Source organism: Colletotrichum karsti (assembly GCF_011947395.1).
Source record: "Colletotrichum karsti strain CkLH20 chromosome Unknown Scaffold21, whole genome shotgun sequence".
In the NCBI taxonomy this organism is placed as follows: Eukaryota; Fungi; Ascomycota; class Sordariomycetes; order Glomerellales; family Glomerellaceae; genus Colletotrichum; species Colletotrichum karsti.
In genome coordinates this window covers 693,523-713,452 of record NW_024065921.1, presented here as the reverse complement: position 1 = coordinate 713,452, position 19,930 = coordinate 693,523, and the positions used below count along the sequence as shown (strand labels likewise).

At 53.4% G+C, this 19,930-nt stretch overlaps 8 protein-coding genes across 8 annotated transcripts in view; 4 read left to right on the top strand and 4 right to left on the bottom strand.

The window, feature by feature from the left end:
* Positions 1 to 669: 669 nt before the first annotated feature.
* Positions 670 to 2,652, top strand: CkaCkLH20_07024 (uncharacterized protein; the record flags this gene model as incomplete). Its single annotated transcript, XM_038889741.1, has 7 exons — positions 670 to 741; positions 818 to 851; positions 926 to 1,092; positions 1,159 to 1,481; positions 1,534 to 1,649; positions 1,701 to 1,943; positions 1,994 to 2,652. 7 exons carry the CDS (start codon positions 670 to 672, stop codon positions 2,650 to 2,652), a joined length of 1,614 nt encoding a protein of 537 aa, XP_038745104.1.
* A 252-nt stretch (positions 2,653 to 2,904) lies between these two features.
* Positions 2,905 to 4,604, bottom strand: CkaCkLH20_07023 (uncharacterized protein; the record flags this gene model as incomplete). The annotated part of the gene is made up of 4 exons (XM_038889740.1): positions 2,905 to 3,767; positions 3,824 to 4,028; positions 4,088 to 4,357; positions 4,413 to 4,604. The coding sequence occupies 4 exons, from the start codon at positions 4,602 to 4,604 to the stop codon at positions 2,905 to 2,907; spliced, it is 1,530 nt and encodes a 509-aa protein (XP_038745103.1).
* A 530-nt stretch (positions 4,605 to 5,134) lies between these two features.
* On the top strand, positions 5,135 to 6,593 carry CkaCkLH20_07022 (uncharacterized protein; the record flags this gene model as incomplete). The annotated part of the gene is made up of 2 exons (XM_038889739.1): positions 5,135 to 5,691; positions 5,750 to 6,593. 2 exons carry the CDS (start codon positions 5,135 to 5,137, stop codon positions 6,591 to 6,593), a joined length of 1,401 nt encoding a protein of 466 aa, XP_038745102.1.
* A 254-nt stretch (positions 6,594 to 6,847) lies between these two features.
* Positions 6,848 to 7,758, bottom strand: CkaCkLH20_07021 (uncharacterized protein; the record flags this gene model as incomplete). The annotated part of the gene is made up of 2 exons (XM_038889738.1): positions 6,848 to 7,578; positions 7,638 to 7,758. The coding sequence occupies 2 exons, from the start codon at positions 7,756 to 7,758 to the stop codon at positions 6,848 to 6,850; spliced, it is 852 nt and encodes a 283-aa protein (XP_038745101.1).
* Positions 7,759 to 11,262: 3,504 nt separating this feature from the next.
* On the top strand, positions 11,263 to 12,834 carry CkaCkLH20_07020 (uncharacterized protein; the record flags this gene model as incomplete). Its single annotated transcript, XM_038889737.1, has 6 exons — positions 11,263 to 11,361; positions 11,458 to 11,545; positions 11,626 to 11,678; positions 11,730 to 12,254; positions 12,307 to 12,560; positions 12,615 to 12,834. The coding sequence occupies 6 exons, from the start codon at positions 11,263 to 11,265 to the stop codon at positions 12,832 to 12,834; spliced, it is 1,239 nt and encodes a 412-aa protein (XP_038745100.1).
* Positions 12,835 to 13,523: 689 nt separating this feature from the next.
* Positions 13,524 to 14,477, bottom strand: CkaCkLH20_07019 (bacilysin biosynthesis oxidoreductase bacC; the record flags this gene model as incomplete). Its single annotated transcript, XM_038889736.1, has 3 exons — positions 13,524 to 13,829; positions 13,891 to 14,131; positions 14,191 to 14,477. The coding sequence occupies 3 exons, from the start codon at positions 14,475 to 14,477 to the stop codon at positions 13,524 to 13,526; spliced, it is 834 nt and encodes a 277-aa protein (XP_038745099.1).
* A 965-nt stretch (positions 14,478 to 15,442) lies between these two features.
* On the bottom strand, positions 15,443 to 18,183 carry CkaCkLH20_07018 (decapping enzyme dcp2; the record flags this gene model as incomplete). Its single annotated transcript, XM_038889735.1, has 2 exons — positions 15,443 to 18,039; positions 18,153 to 18,183. 2 exons carry the CDS (start codon positions 18,181 to 18,183, stop codon positions 15,443 to 15,445), a joined length of 2,628 nt encoding a protein of 875 aa, XP_038745098.1.
* Positions 18,184 to 19,770: 1,587 nt separating this feature from the next.
* The window catches only part of CkaCkLH20_07017 (PH domain-containing protein), a gene marked incomplete at both ends in the record, with an annotated part of 1,135 nt that continues 975 nt past the window's right edge, over positions 19,771 to 19,930 (top strand). The window contains one exon of the mRNA XM_038889734.1: positions 19,771 to 19,845. Coding sequence (XP_038745097.1) covers positions 19,771 to 19,845 — 75 coding nt within the window. The remainder of the gene's footprint in view (positions 19,846 to 19,930) is intronic.

The following is a 19,930-nucleotide window of genomic DNA, read 5'->3' as shown; positions in this document are numbered from 1 at the left end:
AGCAGATCAATAACATTTAGGGATGACTGACCCATCTTTTGTAAAGCATCTCACCCTGTCCTGGATGTGGATTAACCTGCCGGCTCTACACTAAGGCTATAAGGCAACGTACCTTTAGGATAGGTACCTACCTACCTACCTACCTAGGTACCTACCTAGGTACTGCGGTAGGTAGCGGGGTGGCTGCCGGGCGTACAGGAAGTTTCAAAGACAGAACCAATGGAAGTTGTCACCGCCCTGGCCGGCACAGTAAGGTACTAACTGAAAAGACGCCCGGGCTGGACTAGCGGCTCAGCGATCCAGTGCCTCGGAGCTTGGCACGTACCTAGGTAGGTACCCTTACTTGAGGTGGTTCTCCCTCTCGGTGTCAGTTTCGCCAAAGGCTGCCAGGCTGGCACACTTCACTGTTTGTACAAGTCCTCCGTGCAACGTATCCGACTTGGCCGGGCTCGCTGAACTTTACGATCCGCCAGCATCATCTCTTTCAGGGCGCAAGTTGCAGAGCTTCAACCAAATCGGCATGCCCCATGCGACCGTTTCTCATTGCAACTTCACGATAGACACAACAGTAACATCTTTCGGCACTGCCCAGCGCCTGTCGCTGCCAGCATAACTCCCTCGCAGCCATCTCGCCGCCGATACCAAGTGCTTTACTCGCCCAACATCAAGATGAAGGGCTGGCTTTATGCCTCTGTCCTGGGCATGTCCCTCTGGACAGCTCATGCCCTGGAGGTCAAGATGGTATGAATCTCGCCAGACGAGGCATCGCCGGCGGCTACTCGCGTATCAGAGACTGACTGGGAACCTCTTGTCACAGGATCAAACCGACGAGAACAGACAAAGATGCTCTGGTATGTGCAGCCTCGAGACGCAGATGAATCAAGCGTAGATCCGACTTGAAGATACTGATAATTCCCCTCGACAGGCATGTACAGTCGCACCGCTTGGGGCGGCCCAGTCGACCCCTACATCAACGTCATGTTTCTCCCGAAACAGGCTCCGGCAGACCAAGATCCCACTGTGAGCTTGGTCATATTCGAGTGGAGAGACGAGGAACTCATTGGCGTTCGCGAGACCCCCGATTCAGAACATGTAAGGCGCATTTATCGCCTGGTGGCAAGACCATGCGTCAGGGTAGCTAATAGTGTTGGTGTACAGAAAATCGGCATTTGCCAGGACCAATTCGTCAAGAAGGGCTTCTGCAACGAGACAGACATCGGAAAATTCATCATCGATCCCGAAGCCACTACGAAGTCGAAGAATATGATTGATACCAAGGCCATCCGTTTGAAAGAGCCGCAAGCTACCAAGTACATGATTCGCAAGACGGGCTATTACTGCGTTCTGACTGATCGCTTCACTGCGGACGAATACACCGCAGTTGTTGAGTTCCGCAATGCGTACGGCGAGCTGCCCGCCACGCAGATTCCCAAGCTGCCATTCTATGGAGGCATAACAATCCTTTACGCCTTGGTCGCCGTGTATGGATACCTTTACCTTCGTACCAAGCGTCACGAAGCTAATGCTTGCTAGGTTCTGGGGTTTCCTCTACTATCAACATCGTCATGACATCTTGGCGGTCCAAAACTACATCACAGCCATTCTCATGTTCTTGGTCGTTGAGATGTTGATGACTTGGGGATTCTACGGTAAGTGAACCCCGTAAACTTGCCGTTGATCCTTCACTGACGAGATTCTAGACTACCTTAACCGCAACGGCGCCAATATTGGGTCCAAGGTCTTGCTGGTCATTGTGGCAATTCTGAACGCTGCCCGCAACTCCTTCTCATTCTTCCTGCTCCTTATCGTCTGCATGGGTTACGGAGTTGTCAAACCGACGCTCGGCCGCACCATGATCTGGGTGCGCTGGCTTGCCATCGCTCACTTTGTCTTCGGGCTCGTGTACGCGATCACCAGCTTATTAATCACTCCCGACGCAGCTGGTACGTTGTCTCTAGCAGAGTTCTGAAGACGGTGCACTGACTTGTTCCAGGTCCTTTCGTTCTTCTCATCGTCCTTCCTCTAGCCGGGACTCTCACCGCCTTCTACGTCTGGACGCTGAACTCCCTCAACTTCACGCTCAAGGATTTGCGGGAGCGCAAGCAGCATGCCAAGGAAGCCATGTACAAGAAGTTGTGGTGGTGCATTCTGATCAGCATTTTTGTCATCTTCGGGTTCTTCTTCTTCAACAGCTTCAGTTTTGCCTCGGTTAGCGACCCTGACTACGTGCCCTTCCACTGGAAGTCTCGGTGGTTCGTCCTCGACGGCTGGCTGAACCTCGTCTACTTCGCTGACGTAGCCTGGATTGCCTACGTCTGGAGACCTACCGCCAACAACCGACGTTTCGCCATGAGTGACGAGATCGCGCAAGATGACGATGGAACATTCACCATGGCCGACATTGGTGCACCTGATGATTCCGACGAAGACGAAGAGGCCCATGTAGGCAAGGAGACCACAAACTCCCTACCAACAAGCCGCGGCGCCCAGTCCGGCGCACAGGCGAGCAGCATGCCGCAACCGCAGCCGCAAAGACACGTTCCAAGGGAGTCTCTGGATGGAGAGACCATCTTTGCGGTGGGCGAAGACGGAGACAGGTTCTCGGATGATTCCGACGACGAGGACGCTAAGCTTGTAGGATCCAGGAAATAGAGGGCATATTGGGTTTTGGCGATTGGCGAAATGCGGCAATCACGTTGCAGTGTACAACATGCACACAGGGTGGCGTTGGCGTAGTCGACTTGGTTTTCGGGGAAAGGCCGCTGTCCTTAGACTTGGGAAAATATGATCATTCGTGCAAACCAAGAACGACGCTGCTCATGCGTTGTGAAGTGAGGCGTCAGAAGTAGGGTTTCTGTCTCATGGTATCATTGAGCATACATTCCATTCTGGCACGCGGAGCCTTTATACGTCGCCACCAAAACCAACAGGTCGCCTTCTTCCCTCGTTCTCAGGCAAGATCGCCATAGCCTTATAAACCTTGCCCATTCCTCCGGGTCCTCGATCGACGAGACGCTTCCAGGCCTTCTCAATATCTTGAGCCTTGTCGCTGGCCGATCTTGCCTTTGCCTGCTTCATGAGCACCTCTGCTCGTTCCTTGATACCCATCTGGCTGAGGAAAGCACCCTGGTCAACAGGCCCATGAACCTCAATTCCTTCACTCGAGCGTGTCGCCGTTTCGGCAATGGAAGTGAAGTCCACGTCCGCACTGAGATCGACCAAGCCCGGCTCAGAGAAGGGGCTGACCCGGCGATGACGACGAATTCCGCGCAGCGAGTTGACCGGGACGGTTGCGGAGGTGCCGTAGTCTAGAATGAGCGCGGCGCCGGAGGGGCGCGATTTGGGAAACTGCTTTGAGCCACCGATGCGACTGGCAAAGTCTGCCGAGTACAGCGAGGCGTCAGGACAAATCTCCGCGACGGCGTTGGGAATGGACTTGAGGCGACTGTATCTCGAGGAGCTCCCAGGGAGAAGTTTGGAGTGGCGGGTTGGGCCTGAGGAGAGGGTCATTTGGAAATCCGGGATGGGATCTCCCTGCTCCGACTTGGGGATGTTCATGGTGGCATGCGTGGCGTCGGGCGGAGTAGGAGATACCAACATCTCTCGCCACTCGACCTTGGGTTTCTCGAGCTCCCGTGCTTCAGGCGAGACTCCTTTGCCTGTTGTTGGCTCATTGGGAGGGGGCTGGACAGTGACTGTCTGGAAGGCATGAATGGGGAGAGCGTCGAAAAACTCGTGTGCCACGATAAAGGGCATTTTCTCCGGATCTGGGCATCGAGGTCAACGTCTTCACTATACAATGGCACCCGTTCTCTTGGCTCACCTCTTGGTATGGATTTGATAGTCTCAGTCCAAACAATAGGCAAACTGGTGTACTTGCAAACGCTGTGGTAGCCAACCTTGGATTCGGTCATGGGCGCGTCAGGGCCGCAGAGAAGATTCTTCTGGGTCTCCCGAAGCTGAGGACTTGCCTCCACCATATAAATGGCGTCGATACTCGACGCCATCTCCTTGAAGTTCTGGATTGTCTGAAGGCCAAGTTAGCTCCCCGCTCTCACGGTACCCGAAGACCATGGTTGCCTCTCACACGAAGCATGTCGTCCATCAAAGTGCCACGTCCAGGGCCAACCTCGATGAGCTCCACGCCTCTCTTGGGTTTTCCCTGGCTAAGCCATTCTGCCACAAACCAGATGCCTATCAATTCGCCAAATATCTGAGAAATCTCGGGAGAAGTAACGAAGTCTCCCTTCAATCCGAATTGGTCTCGATTCTCCTCAGCCAAGCCCGTATAGTATCCGTCGATATCTCCAGTCAGGCACATGCGCATGTAACTTGCAAGCGGAACAGGGCCGGTCATCTGCGTACACAGCGGTCAGAGAAGACTGCAACTCATGGAGGCGACTGTCGCAAACCGAGATGGCTTCAGCCAGCTTCTTCGCCAGCGGGGTCGACCACTTTCTCTGCTTTTCGTCTCCTTCCCGCATCTGCTCCGTCAAAGAGAATGCCCTCGAAGCATTCGCCGTCCATGGACTATATGTCGTTCGTTTCGCCGCAGCGCTTCGCAGCCCAGCCGCCAGCACACTTCGAGGGAAGAGTCGCTGCATGCTGCTTGTTGTTCCTTGCTGTCCTTCTACACTGCTCCCAGGTCGGGGTATGTTATGTCGAATTCATCTCGGGACAGCCGAAAAAGAGACGGAATCTTAGTTAGTAGCGTAGACGCATGTGTCACGCCGCGACAACTGGTTAGGTTCTCTTTAGATGATTTTCCACAATAAGCGGCGGGCGGGCCGTGGAAGCTTCTGAAGCGAGGTTGGTATGATAAGATAACGAGCACCGGCTCTTGCGTACCTAAGGTACCTATAAACTGTTGGACCTGCATGCATGAGAGCTTCCGTCGTCTCCGCTTGGGGTGGAGTCCCTACCCCACAAAAAGGTCGGAGGAGTTTGCCGCCGACTCGCCGCGCGTGATCCCTGCAGCAATCAACTCGACGAGCGCGTCCAGCTCTTGCTCTCCAGCCACTTCCAGGAGCTATCAAATAGGCCCAAGAGATCGACTAGAATACATCATCAAATCCGAAACCGCAAACCAGACCTTGTTCAATCCGCAGCTCCGTCTTAAAAGTCTGGCATCGCAATGGCGAGCAGCGCCAAGTCACGATGGGCAGACAGTGAGGAGGACGCGGCTCTTGAGGCCAAGCTCAAGCGAGAAAAGGAGGAGAAGAAGCGCATGAAGGCAGAGAAAGCCCGTCTCGCCGAGAACGAACGATTGGCGCTGCGAGCCAAGGCGAACGACGAGAATGCAGAGAACGACGAGAAGGACAGACGACCGGCGAAGAGGCGGAAATACACACCAGACCCAACTGGAAAGGTCCCAAACTCGCCACACATCAACCAGGGCTCTGGGAAGCTTCTGCGCTTACCTTTTGGTCATTGGGGAAAATGCCGGAGCGTGGAGAGTTACGATAAGCTGAATGACATCGAAGAGGGTACGTATGGCTGGGTTTCGCGGGCCAAGGAGGCCATGAGCGGCAAGGTAGTGGCGCTGAAGCGTCTAAAGATTGAACCGACTGATCGCAACGGACTTCCCGTAACTGGCCTAAGGGAAATTCAGATTTTGCGGGACTGCAGTCACCGCAACATTGTGAACCTAGAGGAAGTGGTGGTGGGAGAGGACACCGCGAAAATCGAGAAGTGTGCAAACCATCCAACGTTCGCGTCAAGTTTGAGAGGGAGGCTAACGAAATCGCAGCATCTTTCTCGTACTAGAATTCGTCGAGCACGATCTCAAGAGCATATTAGAGGACATGCCTGAACCGTTTCTTCTCTCCGAAGTCAAGACGCTCCTCCGACAACTGGCAGCGGGCATTGCTTATCTTCACGACAACTGGATTCTTCACCGAGATCTCAAGACATCCAACTTACTGCTGAATAACCGCGGCCAGTTGAAGGTTGCCGACTTTGGAATGGCCCGCTATGTGGGAGATCCAGCCCCAAAACTAACCCAGCTCGTCGTAACGCTGTGGTATCGCTCTCCCGAACTGCTTCTGGGGGCCAGGACCTACGGCAGGGCCGTGGACATGTGGAGTGTTGGGTGCATTTTTGGAGAGCTCCTTACGCGAGAACCTCTCCTTCAGGGTACGAACGAGGTCGATCAAGTCACGAAAATATTCGAGCTGTGTGGCGTGCCCACGCAGGAAACTTGGCCATCGTTCAGGAGTCTTCCCAATGCGCGCTCCTTGCGTCTACCCAATAACTCACTCGCTACGGGGCCCATGATTCGAGCCAAGTTTACGACTCTGACCAACGCCGGATGCGCGTTGCTCAACGATTTGCTATCTTTGAACCCGGATTCGAGACCCTCAGCCAAGGAGATGTTGGACCATAAATACTTCAGGGAGGATCCAAAGCCGAAGAAGGAAGCTATGTTCCCGACATTCCCCAGCAAGGCTGGACAGGAGAGAAGAAGACATGAGCCAAACGCGCCAATCCGTGGCCAGGACGCTGTTGACTTGGGTGATGTCGACTTCAGTGGCATTTTTCAAGGCAGAGACAAGGAGGAGAGGGGCGGAGGCTTCTCACTGCGAATGGTGTAGTCGTCACGAAACAGGTCAAGCAATCGAATAATTCTTACACGGCCGAGCTGTTCGGCTAGTGTTATGCATTAAGCTATGTATCAGGAAACTCATAAACATCCGACTTTGTATATGGAGCCGCCATTTTGCCCGGCCATGATTGGACATAACGCCATCCCAAATGACAACCGTAAATGATTACCGCTAAACTCTGTTATCGCCCTTCGCAGCTCCTGAAATTAGATGTTCAACCGTCATTGCAGAGGAAACAGTCATTAAAACACGCCAAGTCCTGCCACAAACCACGTAAAGCCGGCGATGGTGAGCATGCTCATGGCAACGGCCAGGTCGACGGGTTTGGCATTCAACGCGGTAGCGGCGGACTCGCAAGTTGCACAGTTCCACTCATTCAAAGGCTGATATTCTTGAGGCTTGTACATGCCGAATTTGAGGGCGTTGGATGATCCGAGGAAACCAGCGGCCGCGGTGGCAGTGACCTGCGATTCAGCATCATAGATGATGAGGGTGTACTCGTCGTTACCCAGAGGCGCCGAGGGGTCCGTAGCTTGTACGCTCGTATCCCAAGTGTAGGTGGCAGGCTCGACAAAGCTCATATTTTGGGTCAAAGTCCATGCCTGGGTTCTGGAAGAGCAGCTGATGAGCACGTCAACAGCAGTAGGGTTGGACTGGACGTTGGTGTAGTTCCACTTCCAGGTGACGTAGTCTCCGATCTTGTACAAGTTGATGGCGGCGGCTGTCCGCGCAGGCTCGATCATCTCAACACTTCCGACCGGATCGCGGGCATCGAAAGTAGTTTGAGAGCTGTCAGATTCGGTGTTGGTACCGGTGCCCTTCGCAGTGCCGGTCTGAGTGCCAGTGGGAATTTTGGCAGTGTTGAGGTTGGTGGTCTTCGCGCCGCCGGTGTTCGTCGCCGTCTCGTCTGCGGTGGTTGCGGTGGCTTTGGCGCCTGCTGTGGCAGATGCTGCTTGGGTAGCAGTAGCAGCGGCTATTCGAGGTTAGCGACATGGGTTCACGAGGTCATACAAGCACAGGCGTTGGTATTACCTGTAGTTTCCTCGTTCTGACGGACAACGAGAGCATCGACGTCGGGAAGCCATTTCGGCCAAGCAGAAGCCAAGGGAGTGAAGGCCGCAAGGCCGAGAGCGAGCGTCTGAATGGCCTTCATGGTTCTCGAATAATGGATGATGCTCCCGACGGACCTAGAACAAATCCAGTCGGACAATGCTGTCGAGTTGCGTGGTCGAAAGTTGAGCAATCAAGTGTAATCAATCGCGCAAAGATTTCGTCTCGCGCTTCGGATGGTGGTTGATGTGTTGTCGGGGGTGATGTATTCTTGTCGAGGCGCGGTGACCCCTTTTCTCACGAAGCGGGCAAATCCGCAATAACAAATCTTGGGTAAGTTGACTCGTCGAAACCAGACGGCCGAGTGTTTCCAGTTAAAGTCCTCCTCTTCCAATAACAATAAACGGCAAATTAGCGAGTGAGCTGTATCAAGCGAATGTCGAGAGGCGCATTAAAGGAGGAAAAAAGAAGAAAGGGCTGCTGGCGATGATGCTGTTGGACGCAAATTCACATGAGGTTGTGAAGGTGAGGATTGAGAGGCGAGGAGGAGGACAGGAGAGGGAGAAATCTGCAACAAGCCAGGCACATAGGTCAGTACTAGTATGTACAGTCAGGCATGGTACCAAATTATCCATAGGCATTAGCAGCATATTACGGCCAAGGTACCTAGGAAGGCACTGGAATGGGATCAAGAGAAATTCGGGGCGGGTTTGCAGGTCGAGGACACCCGACTGGAGGGACGTGGACGTGGAAGGGCCCCGATTGATTAGGTTTGGTGGATCCACAGCAACCAAGGCAAACCCCGACTGTCCAAGTCACTCTGTTCGCCCCTGCCACCAATGACGGGATCAAGGCAAAAAGAAGAAAAAAGGGAATGCAGGGCACCATGGAAGCCGACAGGGGCGGAGCCTGCCCGCGCCAGGTGCTTCACACCAATTTTTACGGACGATGGGCTGCATTCTAGCTAGGTAGGTAGGTTCGTTCCCCCAGAAAGATGGGGTGGCAGTGGCACAGCCCGAGCCAAGGCACCTGCAGCTCACAAAAAAAAAACCACCCCAACAACACGGAGTTGACCAGCGACGGCAGCTTTAAACACTATTTCATCAGCCCTGGGCAAAGCAGAAAACGGGATCATGCAGAGAACAATTTCTATTGCGGATCGCGCCTGGAAGTGAGGTAGAGACCGAAAATAAGAACAAAAACAAGACATGTACAACCTGTAGGCCCGACACCTCATGAGCAAGACAACACCAGCCAACCAACCTTCCCTCAACGCTTGAAGAATTGCCGCAAGTCTGGCTCCCGCCACCCAGCGCAATCAGACCATTAAGTTGGATAGGTGCATAAGGTAAGGTAATAGGCACGGATAAGGTACCTAAAGGAACACAGGCACTCAGCAACTCGAGTGGCTCTCACCAACATCATCCGTACCTAAGGTAAGAAAAGGTAAGGTGCCTTAGAAAGGTAGCCGGCGGCCGTTGACCAGTTGACCACCTCCGAAGGAAAAAGGGGGCGTTGTAGTGCTGGTGCAGTCCAACGCCAGTTCTCTATCAGATACCAGGTACCGTCAGGTATTGGTACCTTACCTACCTTACCTAGGTAAGGTAGGCACTGCCCCGGTCGTTCCTTCCAAAACAATGTGCTACCTTAGCCAGGTGCCGCATCCCGTCGGATGATCCACCGCGGCCATCGTATTCCTGTGCCTTCCCCTCCAACGCCTCCTCTCACGCTCGTATTAGCCTCCTAAAAATAATCACTGGAACACACGCCTCCACAGATTCAATCAATGATGAGACTATGTCGAGACCGATGGATGGAGTGATGATGGCCACTGCAGCGCTTGTCCGTTGTTTTTGCCCTTTTAATTCGCTTTAATTCGCTTTAATTCGCAGGGGATCACATCACGGATTCTCGTGTCTTATTATGCTGGGATAAGACCCCTTAACTAACGTAGATTTTCCGTCATAAACACAGGTGCCCATCCACTCAAGACGGAGTCAGGCATGTACGAATACACCAGCACCGCCAAGGAGGCAAGTCGCCCGGAGCCTGGCATCTTTTCGCCGCTGCGTCACCTTCATCGCGTTTGTGTGATCGATTTGCACCAAATTTTCAGCTCACTTCATGCTAGGCCAGTAGTATGAAAACACCGCCTCGTACTTGGATCATTTCAGACGGCCAAGCGTCCAAAACAACATCACATACACTTGGATTCAACACTGGGGTGGAGGCATCACAACAGGCCGTTCCCGTCTGGGCCGCCTAGGTGTTGATGTCGTCGTTCGCGGAACGTGTTCAATGTTCCCACTGGGTCTTCCCAGCTTTGTTTCTCCCAAACGTTTACTTCGCTCAAGCTTGAAACACGCTCTCGGGCAGTACGAAGGAGCTACGACACTCTTCGGGCAACAAGAAAGCTGCAATTGAAGTTCAAGTTCAATGAGCGCGCCTCTGTTCTGTATACAACGCAGCGTCCCCTTCTTACACCCTGTATTTAATACAGCCATGACCAGCAAAAAACATACACGTACATTGCCGATGATGAGATATCCATGGCATGCCGTTTCATTTGCTGGACAACGTTAATGTCTTGGACTACCCCGTGGTTGTGTCACATTCCAGCCACACTGAGGCGAATTAATCCGTGTATCCCTTGACTGCCCACTTCGCCGCAGGACATAGATACGCATGCCATCATTGTTCTCTGGATATGACCAGCCAGGCAGACGGAATGTTCTCATCCTCATTCCCCGAAATCGCTGCTGCTGCCCGACGAAGCTGGTGTCTCGGGACGGCATGTTTGAGGTTTTCATCCGGCGCCAACCGACGTTGAGTATCCTGTCGGTCGCAATTCTGTGGTAACCTCGAGCCACCATCGAAGTACGTTCAAACATGGTGGTAAGGCAATCAAGACTGAGGGGGCAGGAAAAAAAAGGGCTCGGGGTAATGACGACTAAGTTTTCGTCTCATGTGAAGATGCCCAGCATTGAGTTTCGAGAACAGGACTCGGGTTTGGACGACAGGAAGGTTACTTCTGTTGATCTTAGGGACCTCCGGCAACCGTTCCGCGCCCGGAACCTGGCCTGGAAGGACGCCGGAGTCAAGTTCGTTCGGCCGAACCAGTCACTCCCATCACAAACGCGATGTTCACTCCTCCGCGGTTATTCCCCGTGTAATAGCTACTCTCTATTACTGCCCTTACTTTTCCTCACTGCCTCTAACCGCAGCCACTATTCAAGTACCTTAGGTAACGTAAGAAATTCAACCAAAATAAGGTAACCTCCCGTGGAGTGCCCAGGTGGTACGTACCTTGGCGGTGGAAGGTTCCACGTCTCTGTACGATAAGGGGCGGCAGATGAGATAAGATCCGATAAGAATCCCGATAAGCCACCTTCCCTAGGCAGGCAGGCAGGCACCTTCATCCAGGTTCTTCCTGTGTAAGGCCTACTTCACCTGCCTCTTGTTGCGCCTTAATACCACAACATCTTCTCCCAATCAGATTCTCCGTGGATCTGCTTTTGCTGGCGATTCACACAACAGCAATGGTATCTTCCGGCAGTGAAAAGGTCACCATTGACCAATCTTACCTCAACACTCTCATACGAAGGTAATGTACACTGGCACATCTTCCCAATGGGCCTACCCTACCGTCCAAGCCTACCTCGGTGAGAGCTGGGAAGAAGCTAACGGTTGGCGCAGGGCTCATCTCGTATGTTATAAGCCATCCCACATCCCACATCCCACACCCAGTTCACCCGACATCTAACTGGAGCAACTGACATGCTGACATGGATAACTGACCAAGAACTCCAACGAAGTACTTTCGTGTCACCCCACCATTACCATCTCTCAGGTCGAGTATGATGCTCTGCTCAAGACTGCTCGCGAATTTGGTACAGGACTTCACAGCTCCCAGCGGTGCAATTTCAATGCAGCACCGAGGATCATCATGCTTTGACTAACATTTGCGAAGCGAACTTGCGCCGCAACTTGATGCGAGGCGGTGTAACGGAGGATACTCTTGATGTAAGTCGTCTCCACCCTTCGCTTGCTGTTTTTGCTAAGGACAATGTATAGGTCTTGACCAGTGATGAATCCAAATGGCAAGACAACCAATCTGCCGGCCTGACGTCCGAACCGACTCCAGGTCGTAACGGCACGCAGCACCCCATCCACCAGCCGCACGATACGGCGGTTCCAGCCACGCGGGTGTCATCGCACAGCCGGTCCCACGGTGGACAAACCACGGCTCAACAACCTGTCAAGCACCACTGGGCCGAGCCGGAAATCCACGAGATTTCAGACGCCGACGAATCCGTCGTCGATCCCCATCGCCGAACTGAATTCGAAATCCAGAATCAGGACCTGGTGGCTCCTCGCCCCCAATTCGAGCGAATCGCTACCAGAACAATCCTGATTGTCAATCTTCCGGAGGGGACGACCCATGGTGATATCACTGCTGTTGTTCGAGGTGGTCAGCTTCTTGATATTTTCCTGCGGACTTATGATCGCTCCGCCCAGGTCTCCTTCCTGCACTCAGCAGACGCCAAAGAGTTTTTCGAGCACATCCGTCGTCATGACTTATATATCAAGCAGAAGCGGGTATGGGTCATGATAACAGCACTGTAACCCCGGTTACTGACCCACACACCAGGTTGATATCCGATGGAGTGACCGACAGTTCACTCTCCCCGGCCATGTTGCTAGCAAGATCGGAATGGGTGCCACGCGCAACATTGTGATTCGCCGTTGCGACCCCAATCTCACGGAAGAGGCTCTTCGAGACGACCTGGAGCATATCCATAACCTGAGAGTCATTCACGTCACATTTACAGGCGGTAGCGCCTATATCAGCACGAACTCAGTCCACGGCGCCATGTTTGCGCGAACCTGTATGATGAGTCGCCTGTAAGTTAACGTAGTCGGCTAGTGAACCAGTGAGGAGTGCTGACGAGGCAACAGCAAGTACAAAGGTTCGAAGATCGACTGGGACGTCGATGAGTGTACGCAACCACTAGCGAAATCACAATACCACCGGACTTCCACCCAGGCCGCTCCAGCTAAACGTGTAATGCACCCCACGGCGAATCGATTTGAGCCTCTAAACATGGATGGACTCGAGGGCGAAGAGAAAGTTGTTCCCGACTTTTCGCTACGATCCGCAATGGATGTCAGGGTTTAGAAAGCTCACGAAAGTGCTCTTTTGTGGGATGGGGTGGGATGCCAGCGTTTGACATTCTTACGGATAAAAGAGTTGCACCAGCGTTTTCATATTTGCAGCGGCAGGTCTTGTACGTGGGTTGTGTTTGGAGTTGATGATACCTTTCTCGGCTGGGCATGTCGCTTGTCTTTGTTCTCTTTGGCAAGGAGTGAGTGGATGGAGTTCATCGGATGACGCTGAAAGGCACAGAAGGGTCTGACATGGTCTACATCTCCGATACGAACTTACCGTCATTTGGCATCTTGTAAAAGCTATTTTAGCTTGTAATTCAACAGTGTCATGCTCTAGCGAATTTGATGTGGCTGCCGGTGACTAGGTAAGTGGGCAGAGACATTTGTGTGGATATTGAAGCCGATATACTGCGTCAAGTATAACAAGAACGACGAGGACGAAGAATTTGAAGATGAAAGAAACAAACAGTAGCCCAAGACAGGGCAATGCCTAGTGCGCAACGAGGGAGGCAAGGAGAAGAATACAGACACGCGCACACAAGTGAAATTGCCGGCCAGCAGATTTCCGGTCTGAAGAAACTACTGTTGGGTGAAAGAAGCCCTTGAAACCGATGAGACGATGTACCCAATCCAATTCCCACAGCCTCGCAGCCCAGATATCGGCCCCATGACTCCATGATCCATTGATCCACGCAGGACTCATACGGAATTCCACGCTCGATCAATGGGCAGACTTACGCCGCTTATGGTTCTCGCTTGGTCTGAAGCGAGATAGACAACAGCATGTGCGACTTCCAGAGGGGTGATATTGGGCGAAGACTCTGAAGTCTGGGCATGCAAGGCATGAATCGGCTCGACCTGCGCGTACGCCTCGAGGTCAAACTCGTTCACTTGTCCCGAGGCAATGGTCTTTCCTATTCGCGAGTTGATGGCACCAGGGAGTATGGCATTGCACCTGATACCCTCTTTACGAAAACGCCAAGCTACGTTCTTCGTTGCTCCAATCTGTTGAAAATCGAAGCGGGTTAGTTTTGCCGCTTGGTCAGGGCCTTCAATACGAACTCACCAGTCCGTGTTTGCTACAAGTGTAAGCTATACCAGCGACAGCTCCTGAAGTACCCGCAGTGCTCGCGACGTTGACGATGACGCCGGTGTTCTTCTCCTTCATGAAAGGTAGCACGGCCCGCATCATCTTGACGGGCACTGTCAGGTTGACCGCCATGACTCTATCCCATTCTGCGTCAGAAACCCCGTCGGCGCTGCTGAAGTTGTCCATGACGCCTGCCACGTTGACAAGCAAGTCGATTCTTTGTCTGGTCTCGTCTGTTAATCCGCCATATCTAATTAGACCACTAGAAGCACTCACCCAAAGGACGCAATCGACGCGTAAACCCCATCTTCGCAAGCCCTCAGTTCCGTGAGGTCGGCCCGGTGAAAGTGAAAACGGCCATGGTCCGACTCCTGGAGGAGTGAGTAGTCGAACGCGCGAACGTCGAGACCGCAGACCATGTACTGATGTGCTAGAAGGAGTTGCGTGCATGCGAGGCCGATACCCGAGCTGCAACCTGTCACGATGGCAACTTTGCCAAAGCCGATAGGGTCGATTGTTTTGGGGGAGATGAAGAGGGCATCTGGGGAGGTGGTGAAGAACATTACGGAAAAGTGAGTTGAAATGTGTGTCTCCAAGATGAATCGTCCCCTTCTGCTCTGCAAAGGTTCGCAAGTGGTGAAATAGACGCTCGAATATTGCTTGCAGGGCCAGTACTTGCTAAATAACTACTGCTGGAAAGATGGAAGAATTCCTATTTGCTGACTTATACCTTGCTCGAAGAATGGCAGCTTCACTGATAGGTTCAATTTGCCACATCCTGATGGTGCCACCTGTGTTCCGGCCACAACCATGGTCCGCAGTAAGTCGTTCGATGGAGGGACGTATAGAGCGGCTGACTAGAATTCGATCTTACACGGCAGAGCCTTCTGTCTCCCTCCCCGTCTTCCTGGGCATCCCACATTTACCCGAAAAGGGAGGGCGGGAAATGAAACGAGTGTCGATGGGATAAGCGACAAACTTTCGAAAGAAACTATCCCACACTCTATCTGCCCACTTTTGAAATGTCACACAGCGTACCCACAGCTGAACGACAATCATGAGAAAAATTAGGCGTCGCAGCTGACGGAAAGCCGCTACTTGATACCGGTGTCAACCGGCTACGTAACGTCACGCCACCGCGAGCAGAAGGCAGACAGGCACATGGTATCATGGAGCGAGTCGACACTTTCCCCCAGACCCCAGGAACTGACAACCTCGACCAAACGGCTCGAAAAATGGACTCTGATTACTCTAGCGCAACCGGCAGACGAGGCACACCCCAGGGTATAATATCTTTTGCCTGAACATCCCATCCTGCACCTTTGCTCGGTCTCACCCCATGCAATGGTTTACCAATGTAAACACGTCGTCGAATCCCAGGAACCCTTAGCAATGCAACGACTAAAAGCCAAAAAAAAAAATGTGACTCCAACTAAATGACTATGTCTAACGGTCCCGGAGCTTGATGCAGGAAAGCTGTGAAGTCTCAGATCGAGGCGGCGTAACGACATTATTTGGTCCCATAATCCTATTTTCCGTTGTTCGCCACCGACGCCAGGTAGCCCAGCAGGAAACTTCGATCCGCGGGGGAAATCGGTGTCTGACTACCACGCCGAGATTCCGGCACACCCTCCGGCACGCCCTGCCCGCTTGCAGAAGCAAGAGAGGCCACACGCGATCGCATCCCAGTCATATCGGGCGGCAGCATCTCTCTCGCCTTACCCTTGTCATCTGCCATATAACCGGGGCCGGGACTCGGTGACTGTGGCTTGCCAAAGAGCGAGAGAAGTTTCTGCCTCTGCTCTGTAGACATTTCAGGCTTTCGTTGCAAAGAGGCTGGAGCCGGAAGAGCTGATGCCGCCGGAGGACTTGCCAGGCTGGCAGGCTTGTCTGTTCCAGCGGCAAGAGCTGCCACCACGGAAGAACCACGAGGGCCTGTCGACTTATTCATATTGTCAGCCGGCTGCAGGGTTTGGCCAGGGTGCATGTGTGGCGAGTAGTTGAATGCTGCCAGGCTGTTGTTTGCACCTTGTTGGTATAGATTACGGTTTTCCGCCGTTCTGGGGCTGTATCCCCCCATGGATTGGGGACTTTGGTGCTGAGGTCTTCCAGGTTGCGGGTGCAGAGAGAGGTTGCGAAGAGAAACTTGAGGAGACGAATCCGCAGGCCCTTGAGGAGGCCTGCTAAGAGGGCTACTTGAAACAGGTTGGGTACCGCGGGTCTGGAAAACGGGACTAGGTACGTCTTGGTTGTTTCCTCTTGTTGTCGAAACTCCCTTCAGAAGAGCCGCGCTTGCAGTGGTTGCCGGAAGCTCAGCGGGCTGGTTTGCAGGAGGAGAGCTGATCTCGGGCTTTTTGAACATATTCAAAAGGGCAGATCGATGAGCTGGGTCAACGGGCTGCTGGCCTCGTTGCTTCGAGGCGAGATTGGGATGAGGTGGGACGGGACCTGCGTTCAGGAGCTGCGGTTGGCCGTACGCCTGGACAATTCCCTGCCCATGCATTGACTGTTGAATAGATACCGGTGAAGATTGGCTGTATGACTGTGCAGAATGAGCTTGAGTCCCATCCGGATCGACATCCTTCGTCTCGGATTTGAGAACTCCGAGAAGCGCCAAAGATTGGTTCGAAAGCTGACCAGCAGGAGGCTTTGGTTGATATAACATGTTCTGAGTTTGCTGCGGCTGATACTGCGTTTGTTGATACTGCGTCGTAACCACGGTCTGGTTTACCGTTCCTTGCGCACGCTTGGGCGGGGGAGGTGTCGTTGTGTCGACGAAGGCCCCTCTACTTAGTAAGGACTTCTGGACTTGGGGGGGAAGCGGTTGCGGATGTCTTAGAGGGGGCTGCGGGTGCCCGTAGGCAAGGCCATTGACAAGCAATGGGTCATGCTGTCTGGTCTGAGTGCCCAGGCCGGCATTGCCAGACTGGGAGAAGGCCCATTGCTGCGGCGTTCCGTCTGGCGCAACTGGAAAGCCGGGTGGAGCCTGATAGCTTGCGAGCGGTGCCCGTTGCTGAGGATGATGCTGGCCATGGGGGCTACGCGGTTGGGAGGGCATCTCTGCCATGGTATGATCGAGCGGTGTATGAGGAACTTGAGCGGCCGGGACTGCTTGGGAAGAATCCCTACTCTTGGCCTGTAGAATGGCGAGTAACGATGCACCCTTATCTCCACCGGCATTCGAAGATACAGGAACCGAAATGGCTTGCGCCGCTGCCGGCTGTACCTTCAGAAGACGCTGCAGTTCTTTAGTAGCGCCTTCCAAGGTATCCAAGGCAGGCGTTCGCGTAGAAGCGTCCGTGACCGGCTCCGTTTGCCATACATCATCCTCGGTCACGAGCTCGTCGTGGAGCGGGTGAGGCTGGAAATGCTGCTCACTAGCGACCTTGACAGCGTCCTTCTTTTTCTGCTGCACGACCCATTTCTTGAGGGGTACCAGGAACGGGGCAACCATGTAGAACTTGTTGGCATTCGCAGCCGCGGCCGCGTCGTTCTGATTCTGAGCACCTTTTTTTCGGAAAGCTGGAAGCTCCGACAGCTTGTACCACTGGATCTTGCTGATCTCCTTCCTCGTTCGGGGCTGAAAATATGTGTCCATGGGCACGTTGCGGAAGACGTAGAGCCTCAACTGCTGCTCCCTCATGGTAACTTCAATGTACTTTACGTCTCGGTTCTCAGGTACCAAGCCGGCACCATGCAAGTCGTAACCCGTCTCTTCGTATACCTCGCGAATGGCACATTCGAGATCGTCCTCGTCCTTGTTGATTTTGCCGCGAGGGAAACTCCAGTTCGCACCTTTCTTCCATCCTTTGACCAAGATAGTCGAGTCCATGGCTTCGTTTAGCAGGATTGCTCCTCTCACGGGAACTCTCGTCTTGTACTGCAAGAACTCCTCGAAAGCCTTGGTATGATTTTCGATTGAGAATGGTGCCAGTAGAGGACAGTGTTGGAATATCCTGAGACTGAAGCTTCGAAGGGTCATGGAGGGAAGTGTAGGGTCGAGCGGCCGGACGAAATCTTCGTAGAACCATTGCGCCTCCTCGATCTGAAAGCATATGCGTGCAACCGAAGACAGGTCTTCTTCAGGCAGGTTGATGATGAAACGAACGCAGAGGTCGTCCAACCCTGCGATTATTATGTGTCAGCCTCGTTTGCAAAAGAATGAGGGGATCAGGCGCAAAGCTGGCTCGCTGCGGCCACAGGCAGTTTGTTCGAGGTGTGGTGTGGGGTAAACATACAATCCTCCAGCTGCATCTTTTCTTCGGCCATTTTGGGTGGCGGTCAGGACCATGTCCGTGGAAAAGTTGATACTAAGTCTTAGTCGCCAGTACCGGACGGTGTGAATGGGGTAGAGAAAAGCTCCTGGCGACGAGTATGTGTAGGATACAAGACGAGGTGCAGCAATAGCATGGTACGGGGTGGGTGATTTGGGTAGCGGCTCAGGCTGAGGCTCAGGTTCGAAGCTTCCCGGTTGCGACCGGAATGCGCCTGCAGCTGGAATCGGCCACGGCGGGTAGGTAAGCGATGGATCGAACTGGAGGAATAAGGTCGGTTTGAGGGACACGTTCACTCGTGGCTGAGGCGCAGTCGAAAGGTGCTGAGACGGAACCTCAAGGGATAGTTGACGAGCGGCCTCTCGATGGTCGGTTATGGAGTTGGAGTTGAGCAAAGGCGGAGAAACATTGCATTACACTCTTTGTTGACGATGGACAGGGTGCAACCAGTAAAGAGCAGGGCTCTGGCAGGTCCAGGGGAGAAGGTGGGACGGACGTGGCAGATGTTGTGTGGCGGGAAGCTCGACTTGCGGGCGGAGCTGATTGGCTGGAAGGACCGACCTTGCAAATGGTCAGTTCGCACTGTCTAAAACACCACAGTCAGAGAGAAGATACAGTGCATACAAGCAGCATTTGTGCACTGTCAAACACAGCCCAATTTCCATCCGGTCTGCACCGGTTCTCTAGTAGACACCAAGGTTGCTTCTTAGAAGGACGTGTGCCAATACACCTATCCGCATGCCAAAGCAAGCAGTTCCTTTCAAGACTTTTCCCCATCGACAACGTGTATCTGTCCCGGAAAAGACCCGAGAGGTCGATATCCACTCATCTGAGACCTGACGATCTGGAGAAACCTACCAAGCCACCTTGGTTGTCGTGGCCAAGCGGTCGGGCACTTGCCACACTTGCCACACTTGCGTGGCTGAACATGGGCCTTGCCCCGCCAGGCCCTCCCGTCCTGTTAAGGTACCTAGGTCCAATTCCTCCTGCCGTCACGGGCTGGCAGAAGCGGCCACCACCTCAGCTTTCAGCGACTTTTGCTGGCCAGTCGGGTCGTACAATTGCTAAGGCCTTACAGCCATGTCGCTGCAGCATGATGTGAAACACAGTGACTTAGCCTGCTCTAGCCCCACTGGAGAGGCCTCTCGGGATGGTTCAAGGTGCATTGGCGTGCAGTGACCGACAGAATTACATCATGATCGTTGGCTGGTCCCCTGACTTGATAAAACAGGAATTCTGGGCACTCGAATCCGACCTTACGTCGAGACGCAACTTGTCAGTGGTGACTCGGACCCTGCCTGCATGACCTTTCTGGCCCTCAATGCTTGTCTAAATACTTAAATCATCGACACTTTTCCTCCCCAAGCTGACAATATCTTGGACGTTGTTCCTCCCCTACTCTCCACACCGCAACCCTCGATCCAGGTTGCTTTGCTCTGGAAGACATAGCACCAACTCTGTCCCGCGTCGAACAAACGGCCAACCCCGGTTTTCAACCCAACAGCTCATCAGGAAGTCGATCCAGGGAAGTCATTCAGTGTCGTTGCCACGCCGCAGCGTTTCACCACGCACACTCGCAACCATGGCCAGTCTTGTCGCCAAGTGGGTGAGCAAGAAGATTCTGGCCGAAAAGGTTGAGAACAAGTTTGGTCGTGAGGTATGTGCCTCCTCTCTCTTCCTTCCTCCTTCTCTCTACCAACACCCCCCCCCCCCCGGGAGGTGTTTGGGGGGTTTTGGGGAAT